Below are 18,064 nucleotides of genomic sequence, written 5' to 3'. Positions count from 1 at the left end.
ACTGGCTTCGCCGCTTATCCTTCGTGCCTCCCTCTTTGCTCCCGCCCCCACTCCCACTCAACAGGCGCACAAGCACGCCGCATCGAAGCAATGTTTCCTTCGCGCTCCAAGGCCGCTTCTGCTCCATCCTCCTCCAATCCGGCACCACGACCCTGTCAGAAATGTCTCCAATCAGGGCACGCAACATGGCAATGCACCGCCGCTGCGCGCCCCTACACAGCTGCTAGGCCCACGCGATCGCAGCTCTTCAGTGACGACGGGCTGAGGCGAAGGCAAGAGGAGAAGACGAGGAAGATGGGCAAGCTGCCGGAGGAGGTGAGAGATGGGCCGATGAAGGAGGGGAGAGCTGAAGACGGGAGGCGTGAGGAGAAGGGAAAGGGTAAGAAGAGGGAGCGAAGCGTCGAGCGGGATGAAGCGCGTAGAGGACGAAGCAGCAGAAGACGGCGCAGCCCTTCCTACTCGTCCGTCTCTTCACACGACTCCTACACCTCGGACTCGCGGTCAAGCTACAGTCGCTCTGACTCTCGGTCACTATCGCCGTCGAGATCACGCTCTCCGCCACCTCGGCGATCTGACAAGGAGCGTCGTAGAACCAGGAGCGTCTCGAGGTCCGTCTCGCGCAGCATCTCGAGAAGCGTAAGAGGCAGCAGCGTGGACAGCAGCCACTCGACTCGACGGATCTCTCGGAGGACCAGTCGCAGCCCACGGCTCAGCCGGAGTCGTAGCCTCTCGCGAAGCCGCAGCCGCAGCCGCAGCCGTAGTGGCTCTTTCACGCCTTCCGACGCCTCTTCACGCTCAAGGTCGGCTTCGACTAGGCGGGCAAGGGATCGGCGTGATTAGTCAACGGTCCGAGTGAGACAGGGAGCGAGAATGTCACGAGGGGCTTGCCCGTCGTGTCACACAGAGGGGATTGTAATCGGGAATGGAATCGAATTCGTATAGAAAGAGAAAGAGAGAAACTAAGTGAGCGCTCGTTGTGCTAGGAAGAGGGCGGAGATGTAGAAATGGGGTTATCGAAGTTTGAGCGGCAGAGGCGCGCCTGCCTTGTCTTTGACCCTGCAGAGCAGAGCGTGCCAACGAGCAGGGTACCTCTCGCCCCTGCATACTCGTGGCCACGGTATCGACTGATGAGAGACTATTCCCTGCTACGGCCTCCGCCCCCGTCCCTTTTAGCCTGCCGTGCTCGCAGCCTGCGTCCCCCCTTCCTGGCGTCTCTGCCGTACCAGCGCTGCGCTGCCCTTCCTCCTCCCTTTCAGGCCTTACCTCCTGCACCCCGCCTTCGTCACTGCTGCCTGCCCATCGTCGCCGCCTTAGAAGAAGAGGTACGTAACGGCAAAGACGCCAAACGCAATCGCAGCCACAATGTGCACCGGCACGCCCGCATCAGATGCGACGCCTTGCTCTCCACCGACGTTCTTCCTCTTCAGCTCCGCAACTTGGCTGCGCAGCCTGTTGATCTCGGCCTGCAGTTCCTGACTGCTCTTCCCATCGGTAGAGGCAGGCTCGGTCGATGAACCACCGCCATTCTTCTGCGCCGAGGAGCCCGAACCAACAACGGCGCTCCTGGTAGCAGCGTAAGCTGCTCCAGCACCAGCGACTGCTGCGCCCCCAGCGGCAGCAGCGGCGGCTCGACCCTTTTCGGTAACGGGTGCGTCCTGGTTCTTGGCCGCTGCATTCGAAGCAGCAGTGATAGGGTTGTACGTCTCCGAGCCATTCGGGTTACTGCGGACCGTCTGGTACTTGTCGTCTGCGCCGCCGTTGGTAGCATCGCCCGTCTCCTCTTGCTCCTCTGGGACGGGCGCTGTAGCTGGGGGTAGGAAGGCGCAGCGGATCTTTTGTTCGTGGATGGCAGACTTGTCCTCTTGTTCGACGAGGCCCCAGAGGTCCGCGATCTGCGTGTTCTCGCGGTCGGGCGTGATGATAGTGGATTGCACGAGGAACTTGTCTCTGCACTTGGCAGACATGGGGGGTTCCTGTCGGCGCGATCGCAGCGAGGATGAAAGTAAGGTCAGTGATATTGAGCGAATCGTAACCTCGAGTGCATCGCGCCTCGCTGGCTCACCTCCTTCATGGCCTGGAGGAGCACCTGGACCTCGACGGTCTCTCCTGGCTCAATCCTGCCGCTGTTGGGTCGGACGCAGTACTGCTTGGGCGCCGTCGTCTTGACCTTGAAAGCGACGGGCTGCTGGTTTGGGTTGGAGACTTGGAGCGATCGCTTGACCAGCTGCGTCAAAGGGCCTGCGCGTGCCATTCGGAGGTAGAGGGGAAGGAGAGAGGATGGAGGTCAGCGAATCGAGGCCGTGCAAACAGGCTGCGCAAGCAGGTGAAGCTTACGAGGGAAGCCCAGCTGGGCGTGAGGGTTGAGGCTGATACGGGCGAAGGAAGGGACGAAAGAAGCAGCGAACGTCAGCGTAATGCTACTACCGCTGGAGCGCTCGCGCACTCACTCGACGGACATAATGGTCCAGAGGCGCGCTGAAGATCGAGGTCTACGAGGGGATGACTCTGTATGCGCTGCGGTGAGGAGCGAATGGGCGTCTACACGCAGATGGAGGCGAGGAGAGCGGCGGAGAAGATGTCGTCGAGGAGGATGTAGTCTGTCGCAAAGCTGAATCGAAATCGAGATTGTGAGGAGAGCAGAGGTGGAAGGTGCAGTCGCCCGTCGACCGTCGTCCTAGCCCCGCGCCGCCGTCTCGTCGTCCCCAGCTCTCGACCTCAGGCCTCGCTCGCGGCGCCCGGTCGCTCGCTCCTCGTCGACGGGCGCTCGGCCAAGATAGACTCCGCCCCGCACAGCCAGCGAGGCCGTAACGTCACACCTGTGGGCTCAGGCACTAGAGGAGACGACGAGGAAAAGGCTCACACTCCACTCTCACGAGCACCACACGCGACTCAAGTGGACGACTCTTCCGCGATGCACCAGGCATGCGTGCGTCGTGGCAACGGATCAACCAACCAACCAACCATCTCTCCTTCAGCTCATCATCTCTTCGACGGAAATGATGGCACAGAGAGTCGGACCATCATCGAGGATGAAATCGGTAGCGCTGAGCGTGATGAGTCAAAGAAGCGGACGACGTAGGCATCTCGAAATATCAAGCCAGGAGCATCGCAAGAGCATGGTGAATTACAGATTGATGGCACAGCAGCCTCTGCGCAATGAGGCAGATGTGAGCTGAGAGAGAGAGAGAGAGTCGCTCGCACTGCGATGTGCCACCTATGATTGCAGCTTTCTAGGGATCGCCGCTGATCGAGCACATTTGACATTGGTCGGACACGGCTGTCAGCGAGCCGGCTCCAGGATAGCTGAGCTACCGTACTCGCATCACTCACAGAGCTTCAATCGCTCGTCCAAGGCCGCGGAAGAGTTGTCGCGCTACGCCGCTTACTTGGAAGCCGTCGTCGACATGAGCGCGTAGCCCATGGTGACAGTGACAAGAATACCGGCCATGGCAGCGTTGCGCACCGTCTTGGAGGGCTGTCGACCGGGTGGTCCATTGATGAATGTACGACGAGCAGCGACTGGGGAAGATGACGGCGATGCCATCATTGCGCCTGAGGTCCTGCCGATGCCGACACTGCTGCGCAGGATAGGCGCAGAGTAAAGCGTTGCTGAGCGAGTGGAGGCGGCGATCATGATTGGGCGGCGATACTGGGCGAAAAGATTGCGGAAGCGTCGTGTATTGGCTTGAGTTCGTTGTGATGGTAAGAGGAGAAGAGGAGGTAGGGTTGACGACTCTGGCTCGACGTCCTGAGTGATTGGGTTAAGGTCAGGCGGCCGCTGCTCAAATGAGCATGGCCCAAGCGCGTCTCGTGGAGGCATGTGAGGGGCCTTGATTTCGTCAGCAGCCGTGTACCGCCGGAACGGGGCTCAGACGTGTCCCCTGCAACATGGTCACGCCCTGTCGCGACATTGCACTCGAATCGCCCGAAGGGCTGGTCATTGGACGGTCTCGCCTTGAACAAAGTTCCTTCTTCCCGGCTCTGCAAATGAGGAGTGCCACCGCCAGGAGATAGCATTGATTGCATTGACATCCTCCGCCCCTTGTCTGCTCCTCACGTCCGCTGCGCAGGGAGTGCCTTCTTCGTCGAGGTGTACCGCCGGTCCCACTTGATCGCATTAATCGCAGCCTTCTGATACTGCTCTGCAGGCATATCCTTCGTGGACTGGACGAGGCTCTGGTCGAGGTAGTGATCAGGTGAAAACCTGATCCGCCTGATCCAGAAATGGAGATCCAGATGCTCGCTCCGCTCCCTTTCATCCCGCTCTCTCGGCAAGTTGCTGTGTTGCATCCAGCCCCGTGGCAATTACGCGCTAGTCTGGTACAAGACGGTGTGTCGGGTGCTCGATGCTCAGCAATCTCCTTTCTACCACGTTCCTCTCTCCTTGCTTGCACAAAAGGGCCATGCCCTTCCACCTACAGTACCCCAATGCCTTTCTCCGGCTCACACTTCGCGTCATGGCGCGCAGGGTCCGAGCGGACTACAGCCGCCATCAGCAAGGCGTTGCACTACGCTGGGAAGACAACGAGGACCCAAAGAAGGACGATGACTTCCACTACAATCGAGAGACCTACGAACAGACCTCAAGCCTCTTCTGGCACCTCATCCCGCTTGATTGGGATGACACCGACTTTGTACGAGAGGTCAAGATTGGCACGGGTACTCTCGAAGAGCCTTGCACCTGGCTCGACCGTCTCCGTGCTCGAACGTTGGAAGAGACCATCTCAAACATGCTGACCGCTGTGACTTGGGACCGCAATGCTTGGGCCCTTGCGGTTGCTGTTGCGGAATGGAGAGATGAGCGAACGGAGTTAGATTCGAATGGCTTGCCAGACAGAAGAGGTTCGTGGAAAGATCAGTGGCCCGATGGAAAGCCTCACGAGCTGTTCGACGGCTCTACAAAACCCTTGTCTGCCCAAATGGAGGGGACTATGCTGCACTTTCTGTGAGTAGCCGGCATGCTGTACACCTCATTGAACGCTCGCTGACCGAAGTCCTTGCAGTGAGTGGATTTCAAAGGAGCAGGGATCTGCATTCCTTCTGATGGACCATGATAAACTGTGGCGCGAACACGACGGCAGAGTTGTCCTGCACAAGATGCAACTTGCAGGGCTGCCAGAGACGCCAGCCATGGCAAAGCAGAGGGCGGCTCAGTCCGCGCAAGCGTCTTCGTGAGCAGCCTGGCACCGAAATATATACCATCGCATTGACGAGCTCGCTCGTTGAGCGTTGCAGCGACCATACTAGCCATCGTGCGGCTGTGTTCATGCATAACAAAGCAGACAGGCTTCGAGCAGGGAGAGTGAAAGCGGATCGAACATGCCGTGACGTGTTCTCATACCCCCACGGTCAGGCGCTCGCCGTGATTCGCAAGGCAAGTGCGAGGCATGGACCTCAGCTTCGCAAGGGATCAGCGCCCGTACAACCATACGCAAGCGAGTGAAAGTGCCGGTTACGGTCGCAAAGAGGCGCGAAGTGAGCATGTGATCATTGCGAGCAATTACCGCCGTCTTGTCGCCGCCGTCGACATGAGCGGCTTGCAGAGAGCCTCGAACTGCGCAAAGGCGCCCTCGGTCTGCTGCAACCAAGCAGGCGTTGCAGCGCCCCGGCGTGAAGGAGCGTTGGAATGATGTGGCGCCAGCAGCTTCTCCGTCGCCTTCAGGCTCTCGAGAGAGAACCAGGCGTGATGATACGGATCCATGCCCATCGCCACGGGCCCCTGCGCTGTGCTGAGCTCCTTCTCCCCTTGCTGCGCTTCCTCTTGCCGCGCCTCGAGAAAGCCTAAGCCCAACCCCAAAATGCCACTCAGCAGCGCACGATCCCCATAGCCGCCCTCAAGCAGCGTTACGACCCTTCCCCGGGCAAATGGGCTCGCGAGCTCTCTAGTGACATCATCCACCACCTGTCTGTAGAAGCCAACAGGCACCCGCTTCCCATGTCGCTGCATACCCTGCATCTCGTGCTCGCACGCGTCGAAGCCACACGAGAGGAGCACCAGCGTGCGATCTGGGTCCGCGGCGGTGCGCTCGAGGAAGCGACGGGCATGCCCAATGAGGGCAGGGCGGTATTGTGTTGTGTAGAGGTGCTGGAAGTCTGCCGCGCTACTGTAGGTTTCAAGGTGCGTGTTGCTGATCCATTGCCCATGCGCGCCGAGGATCGTCGTCGAGGCATCACGCACTAAGTCGGGATTGCCATCCTCGCAGGGGAAGGACTCGATATCGTGTAATGAGGCATAGCAGACGCGGAGCGCACGAGGTGGCAGAGGTTGCGGTGGAGGTTGAACGGCGGCGGCGCTCTTCTTCTTTGCCGGTGAGGCGCGCTTGTTCATTGAGGCGATTCGAGCCTCTCGCTCCCGATCGAGTCTCTCCGCCTCCTCGTTGATGCGCCAGACAATCTTCTGAGTGCCGTTACCGTGGTGCAGATCGATATCCAGGATGACGACGCGGTCGACGCCGTATTGCTGGTAGGCATGCTGAGCTGCGATTGCTACGTTGTTGATCCAGCAGAATCCAGAGGGAAGCGAGGAGGAGCAGTGATGGCCCGGCGGACGTGTGAGAACAAGAGCGCTGCGTGAAGGAGCGGTGTGGGGAAGCGCGACACTCGAAGCGGAGTCTTGGGAAGGTGCGTGGAAGACGAGGGGCGTGAGGGCGCCGCCGAGTGAGCCATTAGTGGCCAAGTTTGACTTGCCGTGGTCCGCGGCGGCGCCCACCTTCATCACCCGATCCACCGCTTCAATGGTAGCCCCCACCGCGTGCTCCATCGCCTCGCGAGAGCCGTACAACGAGGGATCCTCGGCAGCGTCTGCGCCCTCCCTCGACCGCCTGCTGCCGCGCAGATATAAATCTCCCTGTGACAAATGCTCAGGCACCTCGCTCGCGTGAAGCATATCGTCGTCGTCGTCCGAGTCCGAGTCTGAGCTTGCGTTAATCGCTGCGGCTGGGCGAGACTGGGACTCTGTTGTCAAGAAGTCGCTGCGAGAGGTTGTGGGCGTCATCACGGCCGCCGCACTGGTTCCTTCGAGGTTGGTGATTGCCGTGGTCGGCGCCAAGCTCTCCTCTTCCTTCTTCACGGCAACATCAGCAAAAGCACTTGCCCCGGTCCTCGATTTTGCAGGCGACACCACCGGCGTGCCCGCTGCACTCGACGCTGTACTTGTACCGCCCTGTCGCAGCACACTGCTCCTCGTCCTACCCCCCACTAGGGCGCTGGGAGTGGACGTCGCCGATCCCGCAGCCCCTCGTGGCGCCCGTGGTGGAGGCGGAGGAGGCGCAGGCGGAGGCTCGTGAGGGGCAGAGTTGCACAGGTGGGTGAGGTAGTCGAGGAAGGGCCGGCGAGGTGCTGCGGAAGAAGAAGAGGACTCGGCGTTGGTTTCTGTTGAGATGTCCATGCTTGAGATCGGGAGGCCTGCTTGGCGCTGCTTCTTCCTCGCGGCCTTGCGCGCCTCGTATGCCGTAGGCAGGCAGTCGATAAGCTGCTCGTCTTCCTCGGGCGAACAGCCACTCTCGAGAGCGTGGACTGCTCGGACTGCTGGGTGTGAGGCGAGGGATACAGAGCGAGTCGAGTGGAGTACTTGAAGGGGTGTCGATGAAGATGAGGAAGAGGCTTGTTGTTGCTCCGGGCTTAGCACTTCTCCTGCCGGTCGATCCACGCTCATTCCCGCCAGCCGCGCAACGAGATCGTCCGCATCGTCGCCCGTGACGCCGCTACCTTTACCAGCTTGCTGTTCTTGCAGCTCTCCAGCAGCAATGCGGCCCAGGAGCGATGCCACACCTAGCAAGCAAGCACGTATGCGCTCCGGTCGCTCCACGATGAGGGAGACGTCACGACCGCGCACGTAGCGATGTGCTAGGACTGCCGGGGCGACAAGGATATCCAGGAGGGGTGGGGCGGACATGATTGGTGGTGAAAGTGCAGGCGTGGATACAGGATGAGACGCATCAAGAGGTGTGGGTGGAGCCGGCGACGCTGACGCTGGCAGGGGGTCCGAGCCCTTTGACATTGCGTCAACGGGACTGTCGTGCGACTTGACCTCCGGCTTCCTCTGCAGGCTCAGCTCAGCCAAGACATCCAGGGCTGTCCTCTCTGGTAGCGTCGGATAGATTGGACCTGATGAGCCCGCGTGAGGCTCTGCGCTGGAATCGCGAGCAGCATTGCTGATGGGAGGCGAAGGCGACATTGTCGAGGCGGCGGTCCGATAACCCGTGTCCTGCTCCTCGTCCTCTGTGCTGCGCGAGTCAGGTTGCTTATGTGATGCCTCTGCTGCTGTATCTTCGCCATCCTTGCGTCGATGATGTGGATTGGGTATCTTGACGATGAGTGGCATCGTTGCGGTGTCGCAGAAGAGAGGAGGAGAAATGTGATTGACGAACGAGATCAACACGACGGACAGACGCGGATCAGGAACACACAGGCACACGACGGGCGGCGACGTCTTCTCACGCGGAGGCCGCAAAAGGAATTCGATGAATCTGTATGCTGGTCAAATACATGCTATTCATTGTGGCAACACAGCTTTCTCTCACGCAGACCTGCTCCCCGCCGCACCGCCCCCAATCTTGATTCCCTCCCTGCCTTCACCGGCCTCCCCACCCATGCTGTACCCTGCCGCCTCCTGTTCGCCATCCTTCATTCGCTCCTCCAACGCAGCATAAGCCGCATCCTGACGAGCCTGACGTTCTGCTTCTTCTGGTGTGAGCTGCGAGCTGCTCTCGTCACTCTCTTCGCCAGAGGTTGCGGCCTCTCGTTGAGCCCGGGCAAGGTTCTGCGCCTCGAGGAGGGCAAGACGACGCTCGTTGAGGACGAGCTTGATACGACCTTGAGACTTGCGGAGCTGCGGGCGTGATCACAGCGAGACTGTCTGTCAGCCTTCTGTGCCGTGACAGAAGAGGTCACCTTCTCTCCCTGCCTAGCTCACCTTGGCCGCCCTTCCAATGACGCTCTCTGCCATCCCCTTGGCAATATTGCCCGCCTCCAACCTCGTATACTCTGCGATCTTGGTCGCAAGCCTATTACGCTCCATAGCACAGACGTACCACAGCTGGTGCAATTCCAGGCTGCTCTTCCTCCTCATCTCCGAAGCCCTCCAAGAGCGCGAGGATCCATCACCCTGTGGACGGAGGGAGAGGTCGAGCCCCTCAACCACCGTGGTGGGGACTGCAATCTTTTCCTTGGAGTCTGGCGAGACTGGCTGCTCTTGGAAGTGGAAAAAAGCGTTGAGAGGGTGGCGAGGGTACTTGGTCACTTGTTCCACGAGATTGCGGGGTGGACGAGTGCCCGCTTTGTGCTGCGAGGTGGGGACAGTGCGAGGCGGGATGGGCGCAGCGCTGAGGGGCGCTGATGTTGCGAAGCTGCGAGACGATGAAGGGAGGCGCAGCAGCGATGATGATGCTTGCGCTGTGCGTGAAGAGGTCATCGTGGGCGCAGTGAAAGGGATGTGGTGATGCTGAAGGATGGTCAAAAAGGTGGGCGAGCGGATTGGGTGGCAGGCGGACTGACGTCGCAACTTCTTCGGACTCTGCGGCTCCGGCGGCGGGAGGTCCTTCCCACGACAAGGTGGTCAGCACAACCTCAAAGTCAGAATGCGACAGGAATCAAAAGATGCTCGCGCACTCAGCGGTCAGTACGAGAAGCACACGCATTTTGGGCCAGTCGCACCATCCTGCTGCACGCCGTCATCACGCCGCGCTCGCTGCGAAAGAACTGGTACCATTTTACAATGACCCTGCGAGAGGAGAGTCACAAGACGGAGGGATAGAGAGAGAGAGAAATGCTGCGTCTCTATGCCGCTCGCATGATGGAGAGAAATGCTACGCCGTTGCCATGGTGCTATGATCGCTAGGCGCGCCTACTCCTCGTCCTCGTCCTCCTCCTCGCTCTCCTCCTCGTCCTCCTCCTCACGCTGGCTCTCGAGGCAAGCCATGGCGATACGGTCAAGGTCACGCATGCCGTCCTGAGAGATACGGCGACCGCCCTTGGGGTCCTTCTCGAGGACACCGATACCCTCAAGGCCCTGGAGGGCCTTGCGCTGAACGGAGCCGGAAGCGGGGGCGTGCTTTGCGGGCATGAAGCCGCGGTTCTTGGGACCACCGTGCAGCTTGCGGAGGGCACCAACGCCGACCGACTTGCGGAGGTAGATGTGGCGGGCGAGAGCGGCCGCACGGATGTAGAACCAGTCAGGGTCGTAGGGGGCCTGCTCCTTGTAGGCGCCCGTCTTGACGATGTCCACCCAGGTGGGCACCTCGATCTTGCCTGGCAAGCGCAGCGGACAGAATGCAGCATTAGCATGGGAAGCAGAGCGTTGCATTGGATCGTCTGGTCTGCTCGCACTCACCAGATCGCTTGAGGTGCTGCGAGTAAGCACGGATGAAGGTGTCGGCTTCAACGTCACGAACGCTGTGAGAGGAATGAGAGGGGGTTGCGATGATCAGTATACGTGTGGTGACGCGAGTGGAAGACAGAAGCATTCGAGCCAAATCCCATGCCTATCCATCTATCCCTCGTGCGATGTCCCAGCTTCCACCACCTGCTCGCCCAGCCTGGCTGCCTCGTCCACTTTGAGAGTCTGCGAGTGGCATCTGCAATCCCTCTGCCCTCCCTGCCATCCATCGTCGTGCGATGCCATCTTCGAGTGCAGTGACAGCTCTATGTGTCAGAGCAGACTACGCCATTGACGAGGATGAGGCCATGACAGACGCCAGACCGTTGTCTTCCCCTTCGGACCAGCCCGCATCCCCAGCCTGTGCCAGCGCCGACACAAGGACATCCCATCCCTTCAATCGTATCGCTGTTCCGTCTGCATGCATTCGCAAGCTTGTCGCTGATACCCACTTAGGCATGATGAAAGATGAGGGAGGGGTGAGGGGAGTGGTAACGAACAGACAGAAGAATCGACGATCGACGACGGACGCAGCCAGGCAGCCCTCAGCCAAACTCGACGAGCGGCGCGGCGTCAGTCAGGCGGGTCAGTCGAGCCTCCCAAGGCGGATCACGCTCGCGTGGCGATTTGCGATTCGGGCGGAGAGGGGCGGCGCGGAGCCGAAGCTGAGTCTGCGGATGCGGCACACGGCGAGGAGCGAAATCACTGGTAGTAGCGAAGAGCGAGGCAAAGGTATGAGATGGCTCAGCAATGATGCGGAGAGAACGATCGACAAGTACACGATGGTAGCGTGTGGGGATATTCGACGAGTCATGACGACATTAGCGACTCGAATGTCTGCGTCAATTTGTCGTCCACCTTGGCAGCGCTGCCGGTGCCTGCGCTCGCGCTCTTGCCAGAGGTCTATGAGGAGGAGGAGATTCTTTCAATGTCAGCTCTGCACACGCCAGCTCACAAGGCCGATAGTCATGTCTGACGAAAGAAATGTCTTGGACGGTGCGACTTCGCGTTCTTGATGTGGAGCAGCCTTTCACCACCCCTTGTCTGTGCTTGCCAGCTCACCTGGTCATGTTTGCCCTTGCCCTTGGTCATCGTCCCGTGCACGACGCCCTGTAATGCTTGATCCACCTCAAGCCTCTTTTCCTCGTCCCTCGTACCAGCAGCTCTCGTCCGTCTTGTGGATCCCCCCTTCATCGTCGCTCCTGCGGCTCCTCTCGCTGCCTTCCCTGCCGCACGGCTGTTGGACGGCGCGCCGCGTGTCGAGGCGCTACTACCTTGCGGCTGGGGCCGTTGCGTTGCTTGTGATCGCGTTTTGCGGCCCTCCTTGCTCGCCTGCACCGGCTTCCTCTTCATGCCTACTCTCGTCATGTTGCTTCTTGTGATCGAGTTGCAGCGTGTGGTGATATTACAAGATGCGAATCAAGGCTCATTGAGGGGTAACATAATACATCTTCGGGGGGGCCGTCACGCAACTATCTCCGTCGCCACGGCTTGCAACGTCTCGACAAATACCTCCAGCTCCTTCTCACTGAAGATAAGCAACGGTCGTAGCCGAACAGCCCTCGCCCCGCTCCCACCGACGAGCACACCCTTGTTCCTCATCCTGCCCACGAGCTCATCCCGCTGCGCAGGCGTCTCGCAGTCAAAGGCAAGGAAGGTGCCTTGACCCTTGCCTCTCAAGTTCTGGATCAATCCGGGATGCCTCGCCGAGAGACCACGCAACGCCTCGTACAGCTGCGCGCCCACCTGTGCCGTATGCTCAACCAGCCCATTCTCCTCGATAATCTTGACAATCTCGCTGGCCTGCATTGCCCTCGCCGGATCTCCCATCCAGGTGTTGAAATTGCGATACCCGGCCGATGGGCGAAGCTCTTCAGTGTGGTAGTAGCCTGCTGCTTGCATCTTCTTGCTGAAAGTGACTGCGTCCGGCGGGTGAGGGAGATTCCACTTCTCATGCGCCCAAAAGGTGCCCGTAGCCGCGACGCCCGTCTGGACTTCATCCACGATGAGGTAGACGCCGCGCTGCCGTGTGACTTCGCGGAGGCGCTGGAAGAAGAAGGGCGAGGCGTGGTTGTCACCGCCTTCTGACTGGATAGGCTCCACGACTACGGCCGCTACTGGGCTCTTTGCCTGCCATCGCTCGATGGTCTCCTCCACCAAGGCGATGCATCGCTCCTCCTCCTTGCGGTTATCTGCCTCGTTCTCCTCAAGCGGGTAGCGCAGCTGGGGCCAGTCCACGGCAGGCCAATCGAATGCGGGTATATCGACTTTGTGAAGAGCTTTTGAGCGAGTGGTGGAGAGGGACCCGAAGAGGCGACCGTGGAAGCCCGTCTTGAAGGAGAGGATGCTGAGTGAGGGGGAACCAGGCGAGGAGTTGAAGAGAGACGAGTCATTTTCTGCCGCGGTAAAGTCGGAGTGGCCGCGTTGCTTGTGCTGGTAGGCCATGAACGCGGCTTTGTACGCCGACTCGATGGCCGTAGACCCGCAGTTGGCCGTAAAGATCTGAGTCAACCCCCGCGGACGGACCGAATCCTTCATAAGCCCAGCCTCGAGGATCTCTCTCCAGTCATGCGGGGGAAAGACTCCAATTGCCGGCCGGTTCATGGCAGCTATCCTGAATCGCTCACTTCCAGCCAGCGCCTCGAGTTGCTCATTTCGGTAGCCCACGCTTATGGAAGCGATCTGCCCAAAGCAGTCCAGATGCTGATTGCCATCCGCATCGGTCAGGTAGTTGCCCTTGCTCTTTGCGTAGTCTACTGCTACAAGGGACGTGCGAAAGTCTCCGCTCCTGTTGAGGTCCTGTAGGATCGACTGGGAGCGTGGGCCAGGGACGTTGGACGTGGTGACGCGAGGACGTAGAGGCTGACCTGCAGTCAGGGCTGGATGGATGGCGCGAGTGGAAGTGGATGCTGAGATGCGTAGGGGTGCTGTTGGACGAGGCATGCTGGGAAGTGAATGGCAAGGAGTCAAGGGACAAGGCGAGCGAGAAGAAGTCAAGTCGAGTCGACCCCGCAATCTGCACCTGCAGGCGAGTCCGAGTCAAGAGAGGCGAAGGCGGGGTCAGTCCATGCGATGCGGGCCTGCGCACGGACTGCGAGTCGAGTCGATGAGGATTTCAACTTTCTCTCTTCTCCACGCAAGTAGCAACGCAAGTGACTGTGCACAATGAGCGATATCGCCTTTGAGCGGGTCACCATTCCCACATCGGCAGGCTCGGCATGTATGAGCGTGGCACTGCGTCGTCAGCCCTTCAATCCTCGACGCCCGCTCCTCGTATTCCTGCACGGCCTTGTCCAGCCTGTCTCGAGCTTTCTCCCAGCTGTCGACCAATTCCTCACCACTCTCGAGGACGGCAGCGATGAGCTTGACTTGCTGCTTTACGATCGCTTTGGTGCTGGACAGAGCGATAAGGACCCGCGACAAGGAGTGCATACATTGCCTCTCGTCGTTGAAGATCTACGCAACTTGCTGAGGCATTGCTTGGGAAGCGAAGAGGAGGTCGACCCTACGCCAATGATCTTTGTCGTTCAGTGAGCTGATAGTGTGGTCTGCAGACTGACCTACAGCCTGACAGACTGACAGCTGACGGCCGCACAGCTCCATCGGTGGAGCCATCGTCCGCTATTACGCGCAGCAGTACCCCTCCGCCAGCATCGAGGGCATCCTTTTCCTCGACCCCATGATTGCATCGACTGACTTTGTTTCCATCTATCAGCCGCGGGATGGAGAGCAACCCTCTCAGGAGGAGCTGGACGAGCTCAAGCAAGCCCGGGAAATCTCGAGACGTGCGTGATCGCCGGGGACGTGAATAAGAGCATCGGACTCATGCCCTGTCTCCTTGCTTCGCCAGGCATCTTCCACCCATCCCTACCCAACGCTGAAGGCTTTGATCGCAGCACTGTGGCTTCGCTGCTCCCGAGAGACGACGAGCCCAAGCTAGCATCAAAGACACGTCAGCCCTGTGTCATCGTTGTGGCGCATGACCGCAATGTCAATGTAAGGGATATGGAGCGCAAGCTGGGAATGCCGCAAAGGGCGACGCGCAACTACCTCGAGCCTCGGTGGGAGCAGGTGAGCATGCGAAGCAGTGGCGGGTGATGGGACCTCAGTCGCCTCTGAAGCTGACCGCCATCACGACCCTTCCCCGCCCTCTCTACGCAAGTACAACCGCTCTCTTCTCACTCTCACGACACCAGAGCGGGCTCGTGGGCCTCTTGTCGCTGGTGGCGCAGACCACTTCATTCAAACGGCAAGGCCAGACGTCGTAGCTCAAGAATTGCGATTCCTGTGGGACAGCATACGGCTCCGCAAGAGTGAGAGAGGCTAGGACATCTTGAATGCCGTCTTGAGACATTTGTTTTGCTGCGGTACAGAGAGCAGACATCAGCATCTATACCAATCCCACTTTCGCGCGCACTCACCTCAAACAACTCATACCACTTTTCCGCCTCATCAATAGACACGGTATTCTCCACGAAGCCCTTGAACATCTCACCATGTTGCGCCAACATCTCCAATGCGTCCCCGAAGAGCGCCCGAACTGGGCAACGGCCGAATTGGAATCGGATGTTCTTGTTGTACAGGTCCAAACCTTTGAGCTTGACCTCATGCGTGTGGATCCCGCACGAGCTGATGATACCCCAAGGTCTCACAATCTGTACTCCCATCTCCAGCGCAGAGAGATGCCCCACAACCTCAAGCACCGCATCCGCCCCTCGACCCTTGGTGAGCTCCTTGACCTTGGCTGGTACGTCGACCTCCTTGAAGTTCCACGCATCCTTGGCGCCGTGCTTCCTTGCTGCGGCGAGACGCTCGGGTACCGAGTCGACTGCGTAGACGTTCTTGAAGAAGTGCGTGGCGGCCGTTACTGCGCAGAGGCCTACGGGCCCGCAGCCGATTACAATGGCGGTGGTGTCCTGACGTTCGGCTTCGTTCATCATCTCATAGGCGTTGCGCGAAACGAAGTAGCCGCTGCAGCGTGTGCCCGAGGGTGAAATATGACTCGCTGGCTGTCAGTACAAGGCTGATCCTTGCTTGGGTGAGGCGGGCACTCACGTTGGGAAGATGTCCGCCATCAAGATGAGCGACTCCTTGGGCACGGTTGTTGGGGCGTGGAAGAGGGAGGTCTCTCCCATGGGAATGCGGATGTACTCTGCTTGTGCGCCGTCGAGGACTGCGCAGCCTAGAAGCTTGGAGGACTCGCAGCGCGAGGTACGCGAGCGGGTGCAGTAGAAGCAGTTGCCGCTAAGCGCGTCAACGGGGAGAAGGAGGCCTCACTACCGTCAGTCGCGAGATCAGAGAACTCCCAGTGAAAAGCATGTCCGCGCCTCACCAGCTGACTGTGAATGGGCAGACGACGTAGTCGCCCTTCTTGAAGGTCTTGACCCCCTCGCCGACCTCGTGAACGTGGCCTACCAGCTCATGACCCATGATCTGCGCGATCGAGGGACCGGAAGGTCAGCTCCATCTCATGAACTTCGCTACTTCGCACGCACGCACAAAATCATAGCTGGTAGGCTGATGGCCACGATAGACGTGCAAATCCGACCCGCACAGAGCCGCGAGCTCTACCTTGACTACGACATCATGCGCATCTTGCGGCTTGGGGATCGGGCGCTGTTCGACGACGACTTTGTAGGGCTCCTTGACCACGACTGCCTTCATAGTTCCGGAGGATGACATCGTGACAGAGTGAGGGGGGGGGAAGAGGACAGGATAAGGAAATGGTGATTTGGTGGAGCGACAGTGCGGGGTCAGCTGCTGGTGCTTGGTCCACTTGCCGGCAAGGCCGTGCGTGTGCGGGGAAGCCGGCAGCGGACTCCGACATGAATGTCGTGTGCCGACGCGGCCATGTGGCAGCGGAGAGGTCGCCTCTCCTCTCCCCTCCCGTTCCGTCGTTGGTCACTCCACCGAGGTGGTTGGTTGCTGCTTGAGGCGAGCGCGAAGAATGCAGTCAGGCGAGGCTGAGAGGACGAGGCGGCTTGTCCGCTTCTTTGCATCAGTCCTCATCATCACATAGAAGCAAGCAAGCAATGAGCGCACCCGCAGCAACACAGCCTCAGCAGGACGAAGCAGCCAAGGCCGCTGCTGCCCTCGATGCCGCTCTGAGTGAGTGTCGACGCGTGCGCGTCCGCGTATACTGAGGATTGATTCGGCTGCTGACGTTGATCGACTTGCATTCTCCTTCACAGCCAAGTACAAGGTCGCTGGTGACATTGGAGCTAAGGCTCTCAAGGTACGGCGAGGATGCTGCGTCTGAGGACAGATGAAGCAGCGATCTGACGTCTGCTCCCCTCGTGCCCATACACAGTCGGTCATCGCTGCCGCCAAGGCAGGCTCCACGGTTGGCGAGCTCTGCAAGGTCGGAGACGATGCCGTAGCGGAGGGAACCTCGACCGTCTACAAGTCAGACAAGAAGCTGCAGAAGGTGAGGCTAAGCGGGGCGAGACTAGAGACCACGATACGCTTCGCCGAGCGGCACCAGCTGACTTGCTTCTCCTCATCGCCCATGCAGGGATCCGCCTTCCCTACGACGATCTCCATCAACAACATCATCTGCAACAACGCTCCTCTCCCCAACTCAGACGCCGCCAAGACCGCCCTCAAGGACGGCGACGTTGTCAAAATTCAACTCGGCGCTCACATTGACGGCTTCCCCGCCATCAGCGCCGAGACCATCGTCGTTGGAGCGGACAAGAGCAAGCCCGCCGAGGGACCTGCGGCCGATGCGATCAAGGCCGCCTTCACTGGTGCAGAGGCGGCGATCAGATTGTTGAAGCCGGGAGCCATCACGACGGAGGTGTCCAAGGAGGTGGAGAAGGCCATCAAGCAATTCGGCTGCAGGGCAGTCGAGGGGATGCAGACCAATCAAGTGAGCGACCCAGAACCACGCCTGGTTCCCACGCTCCCAGGATTCATGCTGACCTTCACATCCCCGCGCCTCGCTCGCAGGTCGAACAAAACGTCATTGACGGCAAGAAGAAGATCGTCCTCAACGCTGCCCCCGAGCAACGCCCCGAGGCATTCAAGCTGGACGAGGGCGACGTCTTCGCGGTCGACATCTCCGTTACCTCCTCCGCCGAGGGCAAGCCCAAGACGGACGAGGGGGCCACGACCATCTACAAGAAGACTGGCTCAACCTACCTCCTCAAGATGGCCACCTCGCGCAAGGTCTTCAGCGAGATCCAGAAGAAGGCCGGCGCTTTCCCCTTCACCATCGCGATGCTCGAGGACGAACGCGGGCGAACCATGGGCGTGAGGGAGTGTGTGAACCACAACCTGCTCACGTCGTTTGACGCCCAGTACGACGGTGCGGCTGGAGCGGTGACGGCGCAATTCTTCTTCACCGCAGTCGTGACGGCCAAGGGAGCCATCCGTGTCACGCCTGAGCCTTCGTGGTACAGCGACGAGGTGGTCAAGAGCGGCAAGAGCGTTGAAGACGAGGGACTGAAGACGCTGTTGGCTCAGCCGGTGAGGCAGCAGGGCAAGAAGGCCGCGAAGAAGGCGGCTGCGGCGAGCGCTGAGAAGAAGGCGTGATTGCGAGCGTCAGCAAGGCAGCTAGCCTAACAAGTGCATTCGCTGGGATGGTAGAGGCGGGGCTGAACGCAATGAGAAGCCAGTCAATCGCATGCGCCGAGGCCGTGTCGTAGCCACGCGAGCGAGTGAACCTGATCCGTCCGTCTGAGGCTG

The 18,064-nt window shown here is 59.8% G+C and overlaps 11 protein-coding genes across 11 annotated transcripts; 4 read left to right on the top strand and 7 right to left on the bottom strand.

The window, feature by feature from the left end:
• The first annotated feature begins 17 nt into the window (after positions 1-17).
• BDZ90DRAFT_153409 (hypothetical protein) lies at positions 18-1,132 on the top strand. Its single transcript, XM_025503556.1, has one exon. It carries the CDS (start codon positions 91-93, stop codon positions 838-840), a length of 750 nt encoding a protein of 249 aa, XP_025363242.1. The 5' UTR covers positions 18-90; the 3' UTR covers positions 841-1,132.
• Positions 906-2,614, bottom strand: BDZ90DRAFT_231606 (VAMP-associated protein). Its single transcript, XM_025505927.1, has 4 exons — positions 2,448-2,614; positions 2,335-2,366; positions 2,063-2,238; positions 906-1,973 (listed from the first exon to the last, which is right to left on the bottom strand). The coding sequence occupies exons 1-4, from the start codon at positions 2,456-2,458 to the stop codon at positions 1,311-1,313; spliced, it is 882 nt and encodes a 293-aa protein (XP_025363241.1). The 5' UTR covers positions 2,459-2,614; the 3' UTR covers positions 906-1,310.
• A 494-nt stretch (positions 2,615-3,108) lies between these two features.
• BDZ90DRAFT_231605 (hypothetical protein) lies at positions 3,109-3,690 on the bottom strand. The gene is made up of 2 exons (XM_025505926.1): positions 3,331-3,690; positions 3,109-3,243 (listed from the first exon to the last, which is right to left on the bottom strand). The coding sequence occupies exon 1, from the start codon at positions 3,632-3,634 to the stop codon at positions 3,383-3,385; it is 252 nt and encodes an 83-aa protein (XP_025363240.1). The 5' UTR covers positions 3,635-3,690; the 3' UTR covers positions 3,109-3,243; positions 3,331-3,382.
• Positions 3,691-3,915: 225 nt separating this feature from the next.
• Positions 3,916-5,244, top strand: BDZ90DRAFT_231604 (hypothetical protein). The gene has a single exon (XM_025505925.1). The coding sequence runs from the start codon at positions 4,404-4,406 to the stop codon at positions 4,947-4,949; it is 546 nt and encodes a 181-aa protein (XP_025363239.1). The 5' UTR covers positions 3,916-4,403; the 3' UTR covers positions 4,950-5,244.
• A 28-nt stretch (positions 5,245-5,272) lies between these two features.
• On the bottom strand, positions 5,273-8,379 carry BDZ90DRAFT_153334 (Arginase/deacetylase). The gene has a single exon (XM_025503555.1). It carries the CDS (start codon positions 8,321-8,323, stop codon positions 5,501-5,503), a length of 2,823 nt encoding a protein of 940 aa, XP_025363238.1. The 5' UTR covers positions 8,324-8,379; the 3' UTR covers positions 5,273-5,500.
• Positions 8,380-8,749: 370 nt separating this feature from the next.
• BDZ90DRAFT_208962 (hypothetical protein) lies at positions 8,750-9,358 on the bottom strand (the record flags this gene model as incomplete). Its single annotated transcript, XM_025504029.1, has 2 exons — positions 8,750-8,830; positions 8,915-9,358. Coding segments are annotated over 2 exons (525 nt in total), but the record flags the coding sequence as incomplete, so codon positions are not given.
• A 334-nt stretch (positions 9,359-9,692) lies between these two features.
• BDZ90DRAFT_231602 (hypothetical protein) lies at positions 9,693-10,884 on the bottom strand. Its single transcript, XM_025505924.1, has 2 exons — positions 10,334-10,884; positions 9,693-10,251 (listed from the first exon to the last, which is right to left on the bottom strand). Exons 1-2 carry the CDS (start codon positions 10,461-10,463, stop codon positions 9,845-9,847), a joined length of 537 nt encoding a protein of 178 aa, XP_025363236.1. The 5' UTR covers positions 10,464-10,884; the 3' UTR covers positions 9,693-9,844.
• A 731-nt stretch (positions 10,885-11,615) lies between these two features.
• BDZ90DRAFT_153234 (4-aminobutyrate transaminase) lies at positions 11,616-13,384 on the bottom strand. The gene has a single exon (XM_025503554.1). The coding sequence runs from the start codon at positions 13,316-13,318 to the stop codon at positions 11,840-11,842; it is 1,479 nt and encodes a 492-aa protein (XP_025363235.1). The 5' UTR covers positions 13,319-13,384; the 3' UTR covers positions 11,616-11,839.
• Positions 13,385-13,540: 156 nt separating this feature from the next.
• Positions 13,541-14,473, top strand: BDZ90DRAFT_259651 (alpha/beta-hydrolase; the record flags this gene model as incomplete). Its single annotated transcript, XM_025508179.1, has 3 exons — positions 13,541-13,905; positions 13,973-14,160; positions 14,226-14,473. The coding sequence occupies 3 exons, from the start codon at positions 13,541-13,543 to the stop codon at positions 14,471-14,473; spliced, it is 801 nt and encodes a 266-aa protein (XP_025363234.1).
• A 63-nt stretch (positions 14,474-14,536) lies between these two features.
• Positions 14,537-16,133, bottom strand: BDZ90DRAFT_231599 (GroES-like protein). The gene is made up of 5 exons (XM_025505923.1): positions 15,875-16,133; positions 15,708-15,808; positions 15,431-15,619; positions 14,797-15,346; positions 14,537-14,737 (listed from the first exon to the last, which is right to left on the bottom strand). The coding sequence occupies exons 1-5, from the start codon at positions 16,055-16,057 to the stop codon at positions 14,699-14,701; spliced, it is 1,062 nt and encodes a 353-aa protein (XP_025363233.1). The 5' UTR covers positions 16,058-16,133; the 3' UTR covers positions 14,537-14,698.
• A 271-nt stretch (positions 16,134-16,404) lies between these two features.
• Positions 16,405-17,911, top strand: BDZ90DRAFT_278965 (Creatinase/aminopeptidase; the record flags this gene model as incomplete). The annotated part of the gene is made up of 5 exons (XM_025509135.1): positions 16,405-16,483; positions 16,567-16,610; positions 16,686-16,802; positions 16,890-17,246; positions 17,327-17,911. The coding sequence occupies 5 exons, from the start codon at positions 16,408-16,410 to the stop codon at positions 17,909-17,911; spliced, it is 1,179 nt and encodes a 392-aa protein (XP_025363232.1).
• Positions 17,912-18,064: the final 153 nt, after the last annotated feature.

This window comes from Jaminaea rosea, assembly GCF_003144245.1.
Source record: "Jaminaea rosea strain MCA 5214 unplaced genomic scaffold BDZ90scaffold_4, whole genome shotgun sequence".
Classification (NCBI taxonomy): Eukaryota; Fungi; Basidiomycota; class Exobasidiomycetes; order Microstromatales; genus Jaminaea; species Jaminaea rosea.
The sequence above is the reverse complement of the archived record's forward strand: the minus strand, read 5'-3'. Positions and strand labels throughout refer to the sequence as shown.

What these genes read in the sequence shown, in the direction of transcription:
- BDZ90DRAFT_153334 (XM_025503555.1), bottom strand. Translation starts at nt 8,323, where the DNA reads ATGCCACTCATCGTCAAGATACCCAATCCACATCATCGACGCAAGGAT.
- BDZ90DRAFT_231606 (XM_025505927.1), bottom strand. An exon ending in CGCCCAGCTGGGCTTCCCTC is followed by an intron (nt 2,239 to 2,334) that starts GTAAGCTTCACC and finishes TGGCACGCGCAG; the next exon opens with GCCCTTTGACGCAGCTGGTC. An exon ending in TCCTCCAGGCCATGAAGGAG is followed by an intron (nt 1,974 to 2,062) that starts GTGAGCCAGCGA and finishes TCGCGCCGACAG; the next exon opens with GAACCCCCCATGTCTGCCAA.
- BDZ90DRAFT_153234 (XM_025503554.1), bottom strand. Translation starts at nt 13,318, where the DNA reads ATGCCTCGTCCAACAGCACCCCTACGCATCTCAGCATCCACTTCCACT.
- BDZ90DRAFT_153409 (XM_025503556.1), top strand. Translation starts at nt 91, where the DNA reads ATGTTTCCTTCGCGCTCCAAGGCCGCTTCTGCTCCATCCTCCTCCAAT.
- BDZ90DRAFT_231599 (XM_025505923.1), bottom strand. Translation starts at nt 16,057, where the DNA reads ATGTCATCCTCCGGAACTATGAAGGCAGTCGTGGTCAAGGAGCCCTAC. An exon ending in AGCCTACCAGCTATGATTTT is followed by an intron (nt 15,809 to 15,874) that starts GTGCGTGCGTGC and finishes TCGATCGCGCAG; the next exon opens with ATCATGGGTCATGAGCTGGT. An exon ending in TGCCCATTCACAGTCAGCTG is followed by an intron (nt 15,620 to 15,707) that starts GTGAGGCGCGGA and finishes TGACGCGCTTAG; the next exon opens with CGGCAACTGCTTCTACTGCA.
- BDZ90DRAFT_231605 (XM_025505926.1), bottom strand. Translation starts at nt 3,634, where the DNA reads ATGATCGCCGCCTCCACTCGCTCAGCAACGCTTTACTCTGCGCCTATC.
- BDZ90DRAFT_231604 (XM_025505925.1), top strand. Translation starts at nt 4,404, where the DNA reads ATGCCCTTCCACCTACAGTACCCCAATGCCTTTCTCCGGCTCACACTT.
- BDZ90DRAFT_231602 (XM_025505924.1), bottom strand. Translation starts at nt 10,463, where the DNA reads ATGCTTCTGTCTTCCACTCGCGTCACCACACGTATACTGATCATCGCA. An exon ending in CTCGCAGCACCTCAAGCGAT is followed by an intron (nt 10,252 to 10,333) that starts CTGGTGAGTGCG and finishes CGCTGCGCTTGC; the next exon opens with CAGGCAAGATCGAGGTGCCC.